Here is a 19,391-nt window from a genome sequence, read left to right on the forward strand (position 1 = left end):
TTTCCTGCATTAACCATTAATTTATGACAAGCAGCCTTCTGGTTAAAGTCAGACTAGATTATCTGATATGTTCTTTTGGCTTTACAATATTAGAAGTCCACATAAAGTTGTATGTATTTAGCTATATACTGCCTTACGAATATGCATATATGACCCTATGCTGTAGTGACAATATTGAAATAAACTGTATTATTTGTGGCCACATTCTCTTGTGTTGCAAAAGAGTGAAACCTAATGAAAAAGAGCTCAGCATGGGTGAGGGGATACCAGTATACTAGCTGAGGACCTGGCCCTCAGAGTATTTATTTCAGTGACTGCTCTATAATATGTTCACATATGTTAACTGCATTTATATTAATATATGATTTAATAAATATATTGAGTGTATTGATTTCAGTTATATTTTAAAAATATTACTCTACAAATGGTGTATTTGAACAAACGCAATTATTTTGCTAGTAATCAAAGAACAACTGAAAGCTATTCTGCCTGTATTACACTGTGGCAACCTGTGTAAAGTTACTGCAGCCTCTGTAACAGGTACAGTTTTTAAGGAAATTGCCTAGAAAAAATGGTCAGCCTCATGTCAGCTGACATGTAGAGATACACTGTGCATCTAGGTAATTGTAACACTTTAAAAATCTTATGCTAAATCTAGATGGGGACAGCAGTAAATTTGTTTTTATGGGAAGAATACTGGACTATAAAAGGATAATGATGTGAAACAAATTTGGTGTAACAGGACTCATACAGCATAGGTGCTATAAAAGCTACTTTGACGTAGCAATAATTGAAATAAAGCTTAAAAGACAAGATTCAGACTATGTAAAATCTTACGTTGACTATATTTGTAATCGGTAAAGGGAATCCCTCTAACGACATTGAGTCTAACTTAGAGGGTAGGAGCTATATACCTGAAGCAGAGAAAACTGGCACATTCAAGTCACTTGGTTTATGGCCAGTTTGGAGGCTCTTGACATTTCCACCACAAGCTTGTCCTCTCCTTAAAGAAAATACACCAGTTTAAGTTATATAGTATAACGTTATCTCCCTCTCTGATCTTACTCTGACGCCACAAAAGCATACTCCTAAAATCATAAGGCATCAGGAATAATCTTAGCGACCTCAAGCACATCAGAGGTAAACATTTCCTTCTTTTCCCCATTTATTTCCACTCCTGAATGAATTATTTCGAAGTAAATGCTCCATTTCTTCCTCATTCACTCAGCACTCTCCAGTATGGGTGTGGCAGTGAAGGGGATCTACATAACCATCTAATCAAAACTTGTAGAGTAATGTGTACGTTGCAGAGAGCCACATTAAGTCTACATGTGCAGTCTGTAATTGCTCCAGAAATCTCAGAATTTCCTATTGTGCATAGTGATATTTGAGTCATTCACCATGAATGCTCATCTCCTGTTAAAACCTCTGATAGCATTGCTGTCCCTTTGCTGATGCCTGGGTTTTAGAAGTTGATATTCTGCCATAAGAAATAGTAACAAGGAACTGGGAATTTCTCAGTGGTCCTGCCCAGACAGCCCGGCAGACAGCTGAGACCCCTGAGCTGCCAGCTCTACTTCCCTGGGGCCGTGCTTCTTGCCCTGCCTAGAGCCAAGGAGCCCAGTCCCTCACAGGCCAGGCCTCCCAAAGGGGCACTGGGGATGTAGTGATGATTCCTTGGGTGCCACCTCCACAGCGCGTGTCAGGGACCCCGCTGGGGCCTAGGCAGCGCTGAGCCCTCGCCTTGGCCTGAGCCATGACAAGAAATCCCTCACAGACCCAACCGGGCAGGGGCGCAGGACATGTCGGGCTCCACGGGACCACCTTCCCGGGAAGACTAGGGCTAGGGCTTCGATTTGGGAACTGGAGAGCTTTCACCGGCCTGCAGCGCGGTCTGAGGGAGCAAAAGGGAAGCTGACGGGAAGACGGCCTCGGGCGACCAGCGCCCTGCGCCTTTTCCGTAAGGCCCGGCCCCTTCCCTCGGCGCATCGCTGCGCACTTTGCGTAACCCCGCTCTTCCCGTCGCGCGGCCACCTCTCGCCGCCGCCAAAAGGGGGCGGGACGTGCGTTACGTAGACGGCTGCGAGAATCGCCGCAGCTCGCGCCAGAGGCGTAAGCGGTGGACTTTGCCCCCGCCCCTCCCCCGGTGCCGGCGCGGAGGCCCCGCGCTCTCGTCCTGCCGCCGCGATGGCTGCCCCGGGGCCGGCCCGGCTCCTCCGGGCCGCCGCCGCCGCTTCCTCCCGCCGCTGGCTCTTCTCCGCCTCGCCGGCAGCCGGGACGAGGCCGGGCTGTGGCAGCGCTGCCGTGAGGGCAGCCCGGCTGTTCAGCCTCTCTGCCCGGGCGGTGCTCAGGTAAGAGGGTCGGAGCCGTGAGGCGCCGGGCGGGCTCCTCGCGGCGGCGGCCGCCTTCGCGCCGCGGCAGCGCCGGGCCAGGCCGGGCCGCTGCCTGGGCCTCGGTGCTGAGGGCAGCCGGGGCCAGCGGCCGCCTGTGGCACGGGCCGCCCGGGCGGGGGCGGCCGAGCCGGGCTGGCGCTGCGTGACCTTCCCCCGGTCGCTCGCCGCACCGCGGTCCGCGGTGCCCCGCTGTCCCGGCCCTGCCGCTGCCTGGCCCGCTCGGGGCAGGTCCCGGCCTCTTCTGGGCCCCCTCACAGCCGCCTTTCGCCCCGGCTCTCGCCGTCCCGCCTGCGGCTGCCGTGGCGGTGGCACTGAAGCGCTCTGCGGGGGGACCTTCCACCAGCCTCCCCCCGGGGTGTCGGCCGTGCGCCCTCGGCGGGTGGGGCCAGCAGCGTCCCGCAGGGCTGTGCCGGGGGCCGGTAGCTGGAGGTGCCTGTGGGCCCGTCGCCGTTAGGCACCGTACCGACCCTGCGGCGTGGTTAAGCCACAGGGCCTATGTGACCTGGAACCCCGTTGAAAGAGCTTATAACGTTATGGAAAGCTAAACTAGGGTTCCTAATGTTCAAACTAGTTTTCTAAAAGGTTGTGACCTTATCGATGTTGCTTTTTCATGCAGTGCAGCGCTTGCTTTTTTTTGTTGTTTGTGAAAGTCTGGCTAGGCTTGTGGTAGAAGTACAGCACATATCAGAGAGAGCCCAATACTGACGATCTGAAGATCTCTTCTGCTTTTGGTATAGTTTTTCTTCACTGAAGAGTACTGGTGCATCTAAGTATGCAGAACCCCTCCTCTCTTGACCAGTATGTATGAGTAGGTGTTTCAAAATGCATTACATCTGTAGACATCTAATATTCTACAGCCCACAACTATAGATTTGCAGCTTGGTGCACGTAGTCAAAGACTGTGTTTATGCATGGTCTTCTGGCTTGTAGCTTGTATATTCAAAGATAGGTCAGAGTCTACAGTTAACTTTCGGTATTTAAAATACAGAAGTTTTAAAAGCCTAATTTACTTGGTTGCCAGAGAAGTTTCTCTGACTCGGAACAGGACCCGCAACCAGCTGCCCAACATCAGGGGTGTAGCCTAGCCTGTTTCTAGAGGGTTGGGTAGTGCCCTCACCATCAAAGCTGTTTCAATAGTTTGTTTTTAAACTCTCCTATAGGTGCTCTTTTACTCTGTTCCAGTAGATAGTTGTAATATGGAGAGACAAACTAACTTTTTAGTCCAGGACTCCCATATGAGATGGGCAAGTTGCTCATTTAGATCTCTTCTCTGAGTGACCCTATTGTCTTAAAAATAAGTCTCCACTGAGTGTGTGCCCTGATGATCAGTTATTTTGAGGTCCCCGATTCACAGTTTTTAATTCAAAAAATCAAAAAGTCTGTGTAAAGTATTGTCAAGTTTTTAAAAGTTATTAAAATTATTGAACAGGGTAAAAATGGGAGGAAAAAGAATACTAAAAAGGGAAAACATTTCCTTACCTAATAGTAATGTAAGGCCTGTAATCCCTCAGGTCTTTGACAAATAGACTGAATACAGATTGGAATTTATTCACATTCATTGCGCAAGCATACCAGCAAAAAAGCTCATGCAAGCAAGTATTTAAAATGTATTGTTCATATACTCCATGTCATGACCTGGCTGAGTGAGTCAGGAGAAAAAGAAAATCCTTGTTTGTTCCATATATTAGTGTTTTCTCCATTTATGTGCAAGTTATTTTCTCTAGCCCTACCATTTCTGGATGTCGTATTATTTGAGACCCAGTTCCTGAACTTTATATAGTCAGTCAGTGTTATTCCAGTAAAAAGATACATCATTGTTTGTATATGTAAAATTAGCTGTATTTGTGTCTAGAGGATGAAGACCTAGCTATATAAAATCATCAGCTGATATGATTCTTGTGAGCAGAGATTCCCAAGGGTTTCAGTGAAGCGTCAGGCATCCTGTTTTCATTTCCATTTCATTCTTTTCTTGCTCCATTTTTATCTGTTATCCTTCCTTTTCATTTCATGGTGCACAGTAGTTATCTCAGAATTCTTTTATACCAGTTTAGATAGCTGTACAATATTTTTGGTGCACAACATAATTACTACATGTTTTAAAGATTAGTTCAGATTTATAACTTCCATATTTTAATTGAGGCCTGTATAATAGTTTCATTCATGAAACTCTTCAGTCAATTAGGTATGGCCGTTAGATTTACTGTTTAATAAAAAATCTGGAAATAATAGAGTTGATCTCGTCACGTGCAACACCAGGCTACAGTTGTTATCTTTATGTTTTGTTTGGAGGAACGTAAGAGGTGATTCTTAACTTGGAAGTAATAGCTGAAAGATTCAAAAGGATACTTCTTTTAAGGGGGAAGAGGTGGCTGTCAGGATTCTTGCAGTATTTTTTTTTTTGGCATGGCAGGGACAATGAACAGCATTTACAGTTCTCTGGTGCTCTTCTGTGCATTTGCAGTATGCTTAATTTAGGGTATCCTAGTGAAGCTTGATAACAAAGCTGATAGTACTGTGGCAACCATATGAAGAAATTAATTGTATTTTACATCTGGTGAAAAGGGTTCATCTGAGCATGAATTGGGATATTTATGCTTTATGCAGATTAGACAAAATATGTTTTGTTCTTCCTGATAATCCTGAGGCTGTTTATACTAGCATAGGCCTGGCACATGTTTCATGTTAATTGCCTGTGACTAGTTCACAGTATGGTGGTGTTTCATTGTGGTTTTTTTTTTTTTTCACACAAACAATGGCTGGGTAGACAAAAGCCACATTACTTGAAATTTATAAAGCCTAAGTATTGTTTCATGCAGGTGTGGTGATTATTTTTTTAATGGTATCTCCCAGTCATTGAAAAGATCTGCACAGTGTGTGTTTTGAATGTCTGACTAGGTCTGATTATTATGTACACACACTTCTGAAAGTATTTTCACTGCTCGGGCTCATGCACAATAAAGCCTTAGTGATTTTTTAAATTAAACATTTTGGCTATGTGAACAGTGGTAAAGATGGCAATAGCAGAAAAACAGATCCTACTGGAAGATTTAAGAAGGCTATCTCTAACTTTATTACAAATACATAAATTTTAGTTTCAGTTATCAACCAGGGTGGATTAGGTCCCGTAGAAAAGATTAATTACTGTAGCGATCTTCAACAAAAGTCAGTGACTTAGTGGTGGTACTTTGGTTTGTCCCCTTGCTGCACGCCACACCAGTTAGGCATGCACAGCCACGGTGTAGTTCCACAACTGGCTGAAGCTAGTGTAAGATTGTTACTACTGAAAAGGGGTTCCCACTCCTGTTTCCTCATTTTTGTTGTGGGCAGTGGCACTTCTGTCAGTTTTGCTTGCTGGTTCAGCTGGGACTACTTTGTTTTTATGGTTGATTTTCACCCAGGTTTGCAAAATGAATTGACTTGCAGTAATACAGCTGTAAGGATGATGGCAGGGCAATTTGGAGTGGGGATCACCCAAAACCACATTTTTATATTAGAAAGAGATCGGTTTAAGCTGATCATGAAGCTTAGATTGTGTTACTGCGTCGTAAAGTTGCAGTAACACAATTGTTTTAAACTGAAGTAAATTTCGTAGAAGGGGCAGATCTGACTGTGTACCAGTTCTGACATTCATATGGCCGTTGACCTGTGAAGGCTGGGTTTCAGCCGGTTTTGTTTCCAGACCCGGTTTATTGCATGACAGTGTGAGCGCTGGTGATAGAAGGCACAAAGGAGGGAGGGCAGCACTGTTCTTCTGGTGGCACTGTGGTGTTATGCCAGATTAAAGTGTAATCACAGGTGAAGACAGTTTCAGGTGTGTTTTGAAAACTGGGAGGGAGATGACTTGTCTTTTACAAAGGTTCCAATGATCTAATGGATGGCCAGACATCTTGCTGTATGGTCCATGTTGCTTGTGATTGCCTCATCCTATAATAGAGGAAAGGGTATGTTTTGGATATTGAACAAATATTTGGTACTTGCCATGTCTATACCTTGGGCAGAAGATGCCCATAAATGCAAGTACATCTTGCATTGAGTCTCCTGTCAGGGTTGTGTTTGTCATGTTGACAGAAATATTTCAGTAAATGAGAGTGTATTTTGGTGAGCTCTGGAAGGGCTTTTTGAAGCAATTTAAAAGTACACTGTCAGTTGTTTACTTTGGCTGTCAGAATGCAAATCTATATCTTCCCAGATGCAATCTAAACCCATCAGTCTTAAACTACTAGTGGACGTGGTGAATTTTGTACTAGTATATCTAAGAAGTGGGTGCTTGTTTCCTTGGTTGTGCTGTGGGAGGTGTTAGCACAGCAGAGGAGCAAAAAGAAGAGCAGAGTGGTAACTTAAACCCCCACAGAATGGTTTGCTGGAGGTGGTCCTTTGATATGACAGGTGACTATGCAACATTAATTACATTTTGTAAAGATACATCTTTAAGATTGCTGAATTTTATTATAGTGCGTGCTTCAGTTGCATTCTGCAGATCAGCAAGGTCAATCCTTCATTATCGATTATAATTTTGGAATGAATTTATAGTTAATAGTAGCTTGTGGCTGCCTTCTGGAGAATGGACTGAGGAATGATATGATAAGAATTGAACACGACATCATAATGAATCACAGCGCATACTGCTGCCAACTGAGCTTACAGTTGTGGCAAGTACATTAAGTGTAGAGCAACAAACACTTGTTGTTTTTCAAAATGAGCTAGGACTCGGATTGCTTAAAAACACACTTTCTTTTACAGCCAGTTCCAAAAATAATCTGTTCACTGATGTTTCAGTATGGCCACTTTCAAATTTTTGCTTTAATATTCAGCTCTACAGGTTACAGTTTTCCAGGTGTGACTTGATTTTCAAGCTTGTATGCTTTCCATATGATAGATCATTCAAGGCCCATAGTTACAAAAAGATTAAAGGTAGTATTAAGCATGCTGTTCTTAAACATGGATTTCACATTGAAACATAGATTTTTGCATTAGCTTTCAGTTGTTCTATTTGTATCTCTCATCTCCTGGCAGGTTTCTTCACTGTCCATCCAACAAGTTTTTCTTGTTTTGCTCACTTACTATAGGAAAGAAAATAGTCTGTTTCAAAACAAACAAGCTGTATTTTATTTGTTAGTATATTAAAAACTTTCCTTTAATTTGCATGTGAAATAACATAATATGGAACACAAAAAAACTCTATTTTTTTTCCATATTAAAAGCTTTAGTCTTAAGAAATTTTTATGCAGACTACAAGATAATTTTTTCTTAAATAAACATAATTGTCTGAAAAGCAAAGCAGGAAAATACAAAACCTTCTTTCTTTGAAGCCAATGTCAAAACTTTGAACTTCTCTAGAATTAATATTTACAAGGTGAAACCCTAAGAGAATCTGTGCTCAAAAAAAGCAGAATGCTTTTGGAGTATTTCCATTTTTGGGAGGACAGGAGAATTAAATTTTGGAACTAATAAAGTAAAATGTCTTAGATTTTCCCATTTCCGCTTAGAGTTTAAAATTTGTCCTAAATTATAATGATGAGAACAATTAAAATTTCATAAATCCAAAGCAAGAGTCCACAGAAAGGTGTGTAGAGAAGCATTTAAAATAAGCTCTTTTATTTAATAAAAATACAAATATTGTGCCTAAAACAAAATAGCTCTGACTCTATTTGGTGAAAGGCAAAACATCAGGATCCTATATAGCTTCTAGTGACAAAACACAAACCAATTTTTTTTTCTTGTTTTTCATGGCTTTTGTTCAATGTACAGCAGTAACTGTCTGTACCTGTTACAGCTTTAAAAGCCAATAACTTAGGTTTCTGTGCTCTTAGAGTTGATAGTGATTACTGGTTTAGTAGTATTCAATCAATTTTAAAGATCTAAAAAATTATAGAATTCTTTCTTTAATTCCATTATATATTTTTCTTTTTCAGCTCAGAAGATAAAATAACTGTTCATTTCATAAATCGTGATGGTGACAAACTAACAGCCAAAGGAAAACCTGGGGATTCACTACTGGATGTTGTTGTTGATAATAATCTAGACATAGATGGTTTTGGTAAGTAGATTCACTGAATACTGTATCCAGTGTCTAGAAGTTATGTTCTGTTACCAGTTTATTCATAAATATTTATAGAATCATAGAATCATTTAGGTTGGAAAAGACCCTTAAGATTGAGTGCGACCGTAAATTAATATTTATTTATGAATTTATTTATGAAACCTAGCTGTACTTTATTTGGATTTTCTCCCCATTTGGTTTTTTCCTGCAAGTGCATAGAATATTTTGGGTCAAATTCTAAAAAAATATTTGGGGTGAGCCTTGGTTGAATGTTAAAGGAGGGGAATGTGGACAGAGTGCTGTCAAGGTAGAATCTGAAGTATGCCACCTGCAGACTCTTCTGAGCTGAAAGGTTCTGGAGGCAACACAAAACTGGTATATTTCTAACAGCGTCTGGTTACTTCTGTATTGCCATACTGTCTCAATTTATTATCCGGCTTTTTGTAGCGCAAATTGCTGTAGTATTTGCATGTTAAGTGAAAGAAACAACCAAATCCGTGTCAGTTAGCAGGGAAGAGCAAAAAGTTTAATTCTTATTAAAGGACTGGGGTAAAGGAGACCAATGCCCTAGTGAAATTCTAACTCGGTACAAGTTCTGTTTAAAATCAAAATAGGAGGAAGTTATAACACCTCCGTATTCCTTCAAACTTTTGCACTTTCCATGGTTAGTTCCGTTGAAGTTGTAGGATTCTGCCGACGCAAAGTAGTGGTATTTGGTAATGCAATTAAATACCTCAGGACAGGTATTTACATGAACATGAGCTTAAGAATTAATAGCACAAACTAAAGCAGGAAGCGGAAGTACAATTTGCATGAGTGAATGCATAGCATGGCGCAATTAGAGAAAAAAATAAGTAGGCTAGCGTAGCACAGTTTGAAATCTGAGGTGTGTTTTATTTAAGTGCAAATAAATTTCACTGCTAGTAATAAAATCTTTGATAAGATTATAAATCTCAGATTTATGTCTGACACAACTGTTATGTCTAGAGTTGCACACATCTGGGGAAGAAGAATTGTCTCAAAAATCTGTAATGTGTTGGGATAACTAGCTTTATGTATCACTTATTAAATATGTCATATAGGCTTATGGCTAGTCTGCTTGTATTCTACAGTAAATATTCTCTAAGTTTGTGTAAATGTCAGCCATGTTAAAGCATTGTGGTAAAGTGGGGGGGGAAAAAAAAGATAATGTTGTTCAATAAACAGAAGCCAAACTAAAAATTGGAGATACTCTAACTATCTTTATTTATAACATATGCCAGTCCTATTTCAATACTCATTTGCTAATGAAACATCATGCTAGGGCAGAGAAATAATGCAGTATAAATAACGTAAAAATGTGTGTTCTGTGTTTAGGAATAAAGTAATGAGGGGAAAAAATGTAAAAAGTAAATCTTATCGATTTACTTCTATCACTAGGGGGCATCCCATGTGTAGTAATAATAATAGGAATAGCTTTGTATAAAGACTTACAAAACTGTTGAATGATTCAGCTGCACTCAAGTTTGTTTGCTGCTGCTAGCTTTACAGTTACAGAAAGACCTTCCACTGCTCAAATAGACTGGTCAGTGTTCTTTCTTTCCTTTTTTTTTCTTTTTCCCCCTTCTCCCCTCCCCCAACATTAAAACACTTAAACTGCTGATATGACAAATTTTACATTATTTGGCACTTTATTTAAACTCTACTTTTTCACATGCATTTGTATGTACTTGAAGATGTGATTTATTTTAAAAATCAAGTCTTATAGTGCAGTGTCATGCTCACTTTGAATATGTGGTGTTGATACTGTTACTACATGTAACAGCATGGTGCTTTCTGCATGATTCTTGTGGTCTGATGATGAATCCCACTGTTTCTTTTCATAGCAGTGGTTATACCTGCAGCCTTGCTTCCCTTTGTTTCCAAATGAGTACAGAGGTGATGTGGTCACAATAGTCTTGGTTCTGCTTTCCCTGGAAATGAGTAAATAAAGGAAACTTGGCTAATGTGTTACCTACTTCTCTCTTACCAATTTAAATCAGAGGTGGGGGTTTGTGTGCCCCAGCCCAAATCTCCACACAAGTATGAAGAGTTCAGCTTTCTCCTCGTCTTGAAGTGGCATGTTTCTTTTTCAACAAAGTAGGGAACTTGGTGCCAGCCCTATACGGCGGCAGAGACAAATTTCTTAGTGTTCAAACTTTTACTGTCCTGTGACGACCTAATTGCTCTAGCAGGTAGATGTAGTTGATGCTTGTTCTGTTCAATCCTAGCAAATTATTAGATCCTTGGCTCAGGCTGGATTGCTTAGTAATACATGTAGTACTCTTTAACACAGAGAAAACCATCTCTCTCTACCCTGACTACCTTTGTTGCTGTGAATTAGTGTTCTGTTGAGTGAGAAGAAATACCAAGTATAAAATCCCTCCTTCTGAGGAATTTTTTGTATAGCAGGTGTCTTCTGTTGAACTTCTTGAGGAAACGTTCTCAAAACCATGGGAAAGAGAAGGGATAGAAGGATCAACCTTGGAAATAAATTAAGTAGTGTTGATTGACAGTGTTGTCTGCTTTTGCATTCTTAGAGTAGAAAACTTTTCTCTCTTTAAATGGTAGAAAGAGGATTAGTTAAGTATTTTAACTAACTACAGCATTCAAGTAAATCTTAGTGTTGTAGGAACTGTAGAAATATTGGCAGTTGAATGCAGAGTGGATACATGAATGTGGGAATATATGAAACATTAATTTTACTAATCAACAGAGATACTTCTTGTATGAGACAAACACTTATATATGAAGGATTTCTTCTGAAATTCTGCTGTAATTTGAAACTTGGATTTTCTGTTATCTTGATTTTTTTTTTTTTTCTTTAGGTGCATGTGAAGGAACGCTAGCCTGTTCAACTTGTCATTTAATCTTTGAAGACCACATATTTGAGAAACTAGATGCAATTACTGATGAAGAGATGGACATGCTGGACCTGGCATATGGCCTCACAGAAACGTAAGGCAACATAACACTTCAGTACATCAAAGAATGGAAAGAAGGGTTTGCAGTCCAGTATTCTTAGAGTGTCTTAATCAGCTTTTAATGAATAGCTGGATTCTGTTACACAAATGGGACTGCCAAGTTTAAATATTGTTTATCTGAATTCATATTAAAAAGATGTCAGTATTGTTTTTGTAACTGAAGAGTGGCAGTTGCCAGTACTTGCTCTTCAGAGGTGTCTGATGCAGAAGAGTCAGATACTGAAGTATGACCAAAAACCCAGTTCCTTCAACAAAAACTTTGCTGCTGCTGTCATGTGTATGAATTTTCTTGTTCTTGTTTCCCTTCCTTTCTGTTTTCTGTCTCCGTTAGTCTGTAGCTAGTTAATGTATTTTATGAATGTGTTTACATTAGTATTTTAGTTTTGGTCAGATCTTCTTTTCACAGAATCACAGAAGGGTTGAGGTTGGAGGGGACCTCTTGAGGTAATCTGGTCCAACCCCCTGCTCAAGCAGGGCCACCTAGAGCCGATGCCCAGGACCATGTCCAGACGGCTTTTGAATATCTCCAAGGATGGAGACTCCACAACCTCTCTGGTATTTATGTACATTGATAAGATCCTCCCCCCGAGCCTTCTCTAGGATAAACGGTGTCCCACATAGCAGTGTCCCCACTTGTCATGCTTTGACTCATGTCAGAGTGCTCTTGGTGCACACAAGCCAGATTCTTTTTTGGGTGAAACTAATCCTAAAGCGTGCTCTAACTGCTAATGGGCATTTCAGTGCATAGGATTAGATTAGTGGTAGTCTAAAATAACCCTCTGTTCTACATCTCCTCCACCATCACATGCCTTGTAATTAGGGTGTCACGTCCTCATCAGACCCATTCCTAGTGGGCTGCACTACTTGCCGGTGTACTCATAGCCTGTATCATAGAACATACCCACATGAACAGTAGGCAGCTATGCCTCACCAAGGTTTCACAAGCCCTTTCCTTCATGCTTCAATGGAACTGCTTGTTGAAGTTTTTGAGAATCTTTCCAATGATGTGAGGGCTTTATACCTGGCCTGTATAGCATAGGGGTTTTTGTGTCTCTGCAAAGAAGTACTCTGAATTAACCCGTTTATCTCCTTGTACCAGTAATGGGAATACTGTACTAATCGTTTCTACATGAGAGTACACTTTTTCTCACTTCAGCCAAATCTTAACTTGTCGGGGAGGTTGTGAAGGCAAAGAAGTCACGCTATGAGAAACATGTTTCAGCTGCTTTTGTTTTATCCTTTTTCCTGTCTCCCAAAAAAACATTTTCAATTTTTAAAAAATCATAAGCCTATTAAGTGTGAATTTACTTCACTCTTACCATCTACCATGATTCTCCTTAGAGTAACTTTTAGGTTCTTGGCCAAACCAATTCCTAAATAGCTCTGGAGGCCAATGATCTAATAAAAAACTTTTTTCTTTGGCTATCTTTTAATTAAAGGTTTAAAGCAAGGAGTTTTTACTGAAGAACTGAAAAACAGTAGAAAACCAGAGCTCTCTGTTTAAATATTGCTATTTTTCTCTCAAAGTTCTTCAGACCAAGTTAAGTTTTAGACCCTCTGAAGATGTTTGTTACTTCTGTTAGGTTTTCCTAACATCATGTGTTCTTTGTATGGCCAGGGATCTTTCATATGTGTGAGAGGATGAATTTTCTGGAAGACAGAGCTTTAAGTGACTGATACTTGCTATAGATTACCTGGTCTCATGTGCTGATATAAACGTGTAATGGAGATGCACTACTATGCTCTGTCATAAGTATGAGGATAAAAGCTTTTTCTTGTCAGTGACTCTCTGGGAAAGATGGCAGCTGGTAGCTGAAAGAAAGCTCATGTTTTTTAAAATGAGGGACTAATTAGGTTAAAACGAAATTGTTTTGATTAACTGCAGAACAGTAGACGTTATTAAAAGTAGTAAGATGGGGGGGATGCAAACCCTGCCAAGTTAAATGTTTAAAAAGAATACTGAAGGAAAAATAAGCTGAGAAACAGCTTGCTAAAAAGTAGAAAAATACTTTTGTTTCTAACCTATCAGAAGCAGGAAACTTGTCTGCATGAAGAGCCAATGGGTGATGTAGAAGGTGCACTTAAAATATAAAAAGATAACGTAAAAGCAAAGCTTCTTTTGCATTGTTGTCTCTAGAGATGTTATGGGATGTCCATGCACTGGAAGATTTCTTTGCAGAGGGCTTCCTGGAGTATCTGTCTCAAACTGGTGTGTCCATAGAAGTAGTATTGCAGTAAATAAGTAAAATGAGTAGTAACAAATGGTAATGACTAGGTAGCATTCACCCAGGAGTTCTACAGGAATTCAATATGACATTTCTGAACTACTGTCTGTAAGGCTTAATTAGTTGGTTTAAAACTGCTTCCACATCAAAGGAATGGAAGGTAGCAACCCAACTTTTAAAATGAGATCAGCGGAACTGGAGAACAGTGAGTCTGATTCCATACTGGACACATTATGTCTATGGGCTGTTGCTTTTTTTATAGTTTCTACTACATAATGGTAAAGCGAAAATTCAACAGAGCTTTTGTAGGAGGATGTAACAGATACAGGAGTTCTGTTGAGTCAGATGAGTGACTGAGCATGAAGAAAGATCTTACAGCCCATGTAGTTTACTTAGGTCCAGAAATCCTTTACTAAGTTTTGAGTTGCAACGGGATAAGAGCAAAGGCCCTGTAAAGGATAAGTAATTGGTTAAAAAACCCCAAACATTTGTCTTTTAACAACGTAGAAGTATTTGGATATCTGGTAAGAGTATGTGATCAACAGTGTGATGTAAAAGTGATCAGTGCTACGTTTTATGTAGTGAGCATATTTGTGAAAGACTCGGGAAAAGACAATGAAGACTAAGGTTTGTGTATAGTGTGATGTTACTCAGTGTGGTGTAAACGAAAACTGTCAGTGAAGCCATGCACAAGGATCTTGTGCCGTTGAGTGACAGGAAACAAAGTTTGGTGTTAAAAGGTGCAGATAAATGCATATGGAGAGGTGGGTAGAACAGTTGTAACTTTGCATATTTGAAATAGGCTGTCAGCTAGCTAGTGTCTTTCCAAGAATGTCAGCATAAGGTTTGGTGTAAAAAAAAAAAAAAAAAAAAAAAAAAAAAAAAACAAACAAAAAAAACCCACCAAAAACAAAAAAACACCCCAAACAAAAAACAAACCTCAAAAAGGTAAATGGAACATTGGCAATATTAGGTAGGAACAGGTAGAAAACCAGAAAATACCATTACATGACAAAATGGGGATTCACCATATCTTTATACTTGTGCAACTCTGACTTCCTGTTTTATTGTTGTTTGGTTGGTTGGTTTTTTTAAAGTAGTAGAATGAGAGGAAATAAGGGAAGGCCTATAGAAGTGGTTAAAGGGGGAATGGCTTTCATGCAGGGATTGACTAAGTCTTTTTTTTGGGGTTCAAGCTTCTTCAGCTTTAAGGGGTGGGGGAATCTGGTTAAATATCTATAAAATTGTAAATACTGTGGAAGAATTTGAATAGGAGAAGGTAGTTTGTTTCTCACAGTGTTATTTACTGCTGCCTAGTTTTTTTTGTACTGCTGTGTAGCAGGCTTAAAACAAAGGGCAGTGTTATTTCACATGAAGTGAATCCATTGCCACACTACAGAGTACATACGCAGTTAGCATTGGTCTTTAGTGAAAAACAGACACTTCAGTAAATTAAGCCTTATGGGTAATGCTACATATCAACATCAGAAATCACATCTCTCTAATAGATTTCATTTCTAAAGCTATTCTTACGGATGCATATTCATGAGATTAAATCTTGTGGTAATGTATGTATTTATATATACATTCCAGTAATTTGAAGTTGATGTATACAGTCATTTACATAGAAGTATTACTTTCAGGTATAGTACTGAATTGGGAGCTTTAAGAACAGTTGATCGCTGCACGCTTGAAAGAGTTCTGTTTAGATATTAATGTAGTACCATTTTTTATAATATCTCTGCCTACATTCCTGTACTGATTAAATTATTCAACTGGTGCTACAGAACATTGCCCATCCTTGCTGATGTTTAAGTATTCTATACTTAAGTACCAAGGCATGGACATTGAATTAAAGATATCCCAGCAATAAAAGTGGCTTGTAATGTCTGCAGAATTTTGTTGTGGTATTAAATCTTCTGATTTTAATTGCTCACATACAACACTTTCATGCTGAATGATAGGTAGAAAAATGAAGGATTGCATCTCCTCAGGTGCCATGAGTATTTTATCCTTCTCCTTCCTATGTTTCCTGTCTCTTCACTCTTACCTTTCTGGCTTCATGACCCAATCTTGAGTTGTTCAGTTTGAAAACATTGGACTCTGGATGGGTTAGGCTATGCTTTTTCTGAGGCTTTCATTCACATTCATTGCCTTCATCTCTTCAGAGATGCAAAATCTCCCTTGGGAGATCAAGTGTCATTCCCTGCACTTGATTGAACTATTAATGACCCATTGAAAACGGAAGGGTCACCCTCATTATATGTTGTCTCAGCAAGTAGGAAGCACTCTGTGTACAACTTTCCAATGTACTGAACTCTGTTACTTAATGTAAATCATGATTATTGCCATGTATATCTTTGTATTGATGCATGCCGTTCACTATTGGTCTTGATTAAGACCATGCACAAGAGTGGCTGTTTCTAGATCATAATATGCTTGGGATGGCTGAATATTGGAGGCATAAGGGGGTAAGTGCTCTTAGATAAATGATTGGCTAGAACTAACGACAATGTTGTATTTCCCTACAGATCACGTTTAGGCTGCCAAATCTGCTTGAAGAAATCGATGGATGATATGACTGTTCGAGTACCAGAAGCTGTTGCCGATGCTAGACAATCAGTAGATATGAGTAAAAACTCCTAAAAGAAAATATCTTAGGGGTTTTAAAGAAGCTTAACTATTTTTATAACTTATTTTTAAATGTGTAATTAAATATGGAAACTTACATAATTGTGAGTTATTTTATATGACTATCAGTATTAGATTAATGCTATTTTAATTTTCTTTATAGAACCTCCTATATTTTTAAGCTTAAAATGCAATAATACTTCTTACAAGTGATCATTGGATTATAAACGTTAGCAAGTGTATTACAGATTTCATATAACAATATTCTGCCAAAACCTTTAATGACGTTTGAAAACTGGATCACTTCTACAAGACTTCTCCTAAAAACCCCTGGGCATTTCTAGGTTTCAGACCTGGATATGTAAGAGAACAAAACTTGTAAGACTGCATGGGGTCTTTTTAAAGCGTTGTCATTAAAGACAGTATGCTCAGAGCTAATTCACGTTCTCAGTAAATATGATACTTCCTCAGCAAATAGTGGATTTTCAGGGCAGGGTTTTTCCAAACTTTGGAATCTTAATGAGATGTGGCAAATTTTGTCTTGTAAAAATACTGTTAAAACAATGAAATGTAGGGGCTGATACAGAATGTTGGCACCTGCAGCTTAATTGCTGCAGTGCATCTCTGTTGCCCAAATCAGAAGTCAATAAACCTCAACTGTATTTACGTTTGACTACACCACAAATATGGGGATACACATGGCTTAGAGTAAAGCCTTGGAGCTGTCTAATGGGAGAGCATAACCACTGGAGGTAACTGTAGATTCTTGATGTTCTCTGAAGATGGCCGAGTTGGGATTGAAGAGGGCAATGTTTGTCAACATAAGATTTGTTCTGAAATCTTTATCCCTTTTTCTGTTTTGAGCTTGTTCAGGAGACAGTCTGATGTTAGCTAGGGCATTCAGCTTAAAGAGATTCCTAGATTATGGGCCTTACTCTCGGGATCATTTCAATAATGGTTGATGTGAAATGACCAAGCATATTTATTCCATAAGGTGGACTAGGTTCCCTGGAAGGGGTAGGGAGACCCCCATGGTGGGATAGCATGTGGACTGATGATGAAGAGCTTTCAGTTGGATCTTGTTCTAGTCTTTCTAAAGTAGACCAAAATAAAATAATGTCTCTAAGACTCTATTACTCTCTCCAGTTTTTGTTGCCTAAATAATTAAAGGAAATGGTTGTCACCAATACAATAGTTGTTATCCTTATAAGGTTATTTTAATATTTTGGGCATATTTATATATATGTAACATGTTTATTTACATTTGAATGATCTAATGCATTCATTAATGCCTTATTTGAACTGGTGACAATGACATCTAGACATCTTTTCTTGCATTATTATATTTATGGGAGAGGGGAAAAAATATTATTTTTCCAGTGTTGAATATTGGGATGATTTTGAGCTTCATAAAGAGAAAAAAAAAGTTTCTCTTTGTTACAAAAGGAAATATTTTCTGTAACTGTATTGAAAATAGATCTAGTTCAGATTCTTTGATTTCCTCTGAGTAGCTATTACTTTGTTTCCTGGTGTTCCCTTTGGAGTTTCCCCTAAACCAAGATATGCTTAATGTGGTCTGCTCAGAACTTAATCATACAGGGTTTTCAGAATACACTTCCTATCTCATCTAATTCAAAATATGACTTCAGAGTTGAAATTTCCTGGCTTTTTGAAAGACAGAGCGAGGCTGGGGAGAAGGGTGGAAATAAATTGAAGAAATGTTCTGAAGATACTGCTGTCTTCCTCTTCAATTGCTGTGACTCTAACCATAATTTAGGGGTTGCCCTCCCGCAATCAGGCACTAAGGTAAATCAATTCTCACTTTGTATTGCCTTTGTCCTGAGTTCATTTATATACAGTAATTATTTTTAAATCTTGAACTTTTTTTTTACATGAGACACCACTCTTTAGCTTCCAAGAGAGGGAACTCAGGTCATAACCAGATGTACTGTGCATTCTTACATTGGAAAGAAATCTGAGGTTTCAGTATAGCTGGGGGGGGTCTAGGGGTAGATGTTGGTGTTTGAGTTCTGGGGTTTTCTTGTTTTTTGTTTTGAGTTTAGGTTTGGTTTTTGTTTGGTTTTTTTTTTTTTTTTTACATACAGCACCAGGCACTTCTCCTTGTGGGAATCTTGAAGCGCTTAACACTGTGTTAAACAAATGTGAAACAGCTCTCATGCGACAGTTTTCTTCCTAAGCCAAGGTTGTTTCATTGTGTGTTTCCTGTGACAGCTTCTCATTACAAAGACTTTGACTCTCCTGTAGTGTGCCTGTGGAAGGAATTATTTAGCACAGCAAGGCAAAAAAGGATACTTCAAAGTTCATTCTGAATTCTAGAGGTATCCATATTGCATGCAAATGGAAATCTCAGAAGGTGAAGGAACTGACATGTAATCCCCAAAATGCACAGCTCAGAGGTACTTGTTTCCTTACTGTCAAAATGATTTGCAAATAAATCTTATTTTATACCACTTTCTGACACACCTTGTTTGTATTGATTTTTCTTCCCTTTTTCTCCAAGCCATTGAATGTATTTCTGGGTGTAAAATGGAACTTTAACTGTTAATGATGCACATTCAAGTGTAAGTATGAATTATTGTGCAATGACACAAAGCATCAAAACTAGTTAAATACATATTTACTTCCTTGTCCAAATAAAGATTACAGGTAACTCACTTTCTAAAAGCATTTCCTTTCTCTGTTAAAACATGGAGTCAGTGGGTCTCTTCTGTCTCTCCCCTCAAAAATGAGGAGAAAATCAGAACTGACTTCATTCCCTTTCCTTCTAAACTTTAGGTTACAACACATGCTCGCAGTCTGGGGTGGAAACAGACCTTTAATTCAAAAGCATTGGGGGGGTGTGGCGTGGTGTGTGTGTGTGCTGCCTTCTGATTCCTGGGGGTAAAAAGGTCCTCTGGATTTGCTTGGTTTTGTGAGGAAGCCAGGCCAAAACCATCCTTTGGCAAAAGAAAAGGTCTTGTAGTCCCCTCGGCCTTTCTGAGAGTGTGTGGGAGCTTGTCTGGCTCTAGGTCATGTCCCTTCCCCTCCGCCCCCTTAAATGCCAGTCAGGTTTGGGGTCCTACTAGCTTTTGTTCTGGGC

The 19,391-nt window shown here is 39.5% G+C and overlaps 1 protein-coding gene across 2 annotated transcripts; it reads left to right on the top strand.

The window, feature by feature from the left end:
- The first annotated feature begins 2,172 nt into the window (after positions 1–2,172).
- Positions 2,173–18,763, top strand: FDX1 (ferredoxin 1). Of its 2 annotated transcripts, XR_007767592.1 has the most exons (5): positions 2,188–2,351; positions 8,306–8,430; positions 11,280–11,409; positions 16,192–18,097; positions 18,524–18,763. XR_007767592.1 is itself a non-coding variant. In XM_050909373.1 (4 exons), the coding sequence occupies exons 1-4, from the start codon at positions 2,188–2,190 to the stop codon at positions 16,304–16,306; spliced, it is 534 nt and encodes a 177-aa protein (XP_050765330.1). In that variant the 5' UTR covers positions 2,173–2,187; the 3' UTR covers positions 16,307–16,729. The 2 variants fall into 2 exon arrangements, 1 of the variants encoding a protein (XP_050765330.1); XM_050909373.1 differs by lacking the exon at positions 18,524–18,763 and having other exon boundaries at positions 2,173–2,351; positions 16,192–16,729.
- Positions 18,764–19,391: the final 628 nt, after the last annotated feature.

Source organism: Gymnogyps californianus, chromosome 1 (genome assembly GCF_018139145.2).
Source record: "Gymnogyps californianus isolate 813 chromosome 1, ASM1813914v2, whole genome shotgun sequence".
In the NCBI taxonomy this organism is placed as follows: domain Eukaryota; kingdom Metazoa; phylum Chordata; class Aves; order Accipitriformes; family Cathartidae; genus Gymnogyps; species Gymnogyps californianus.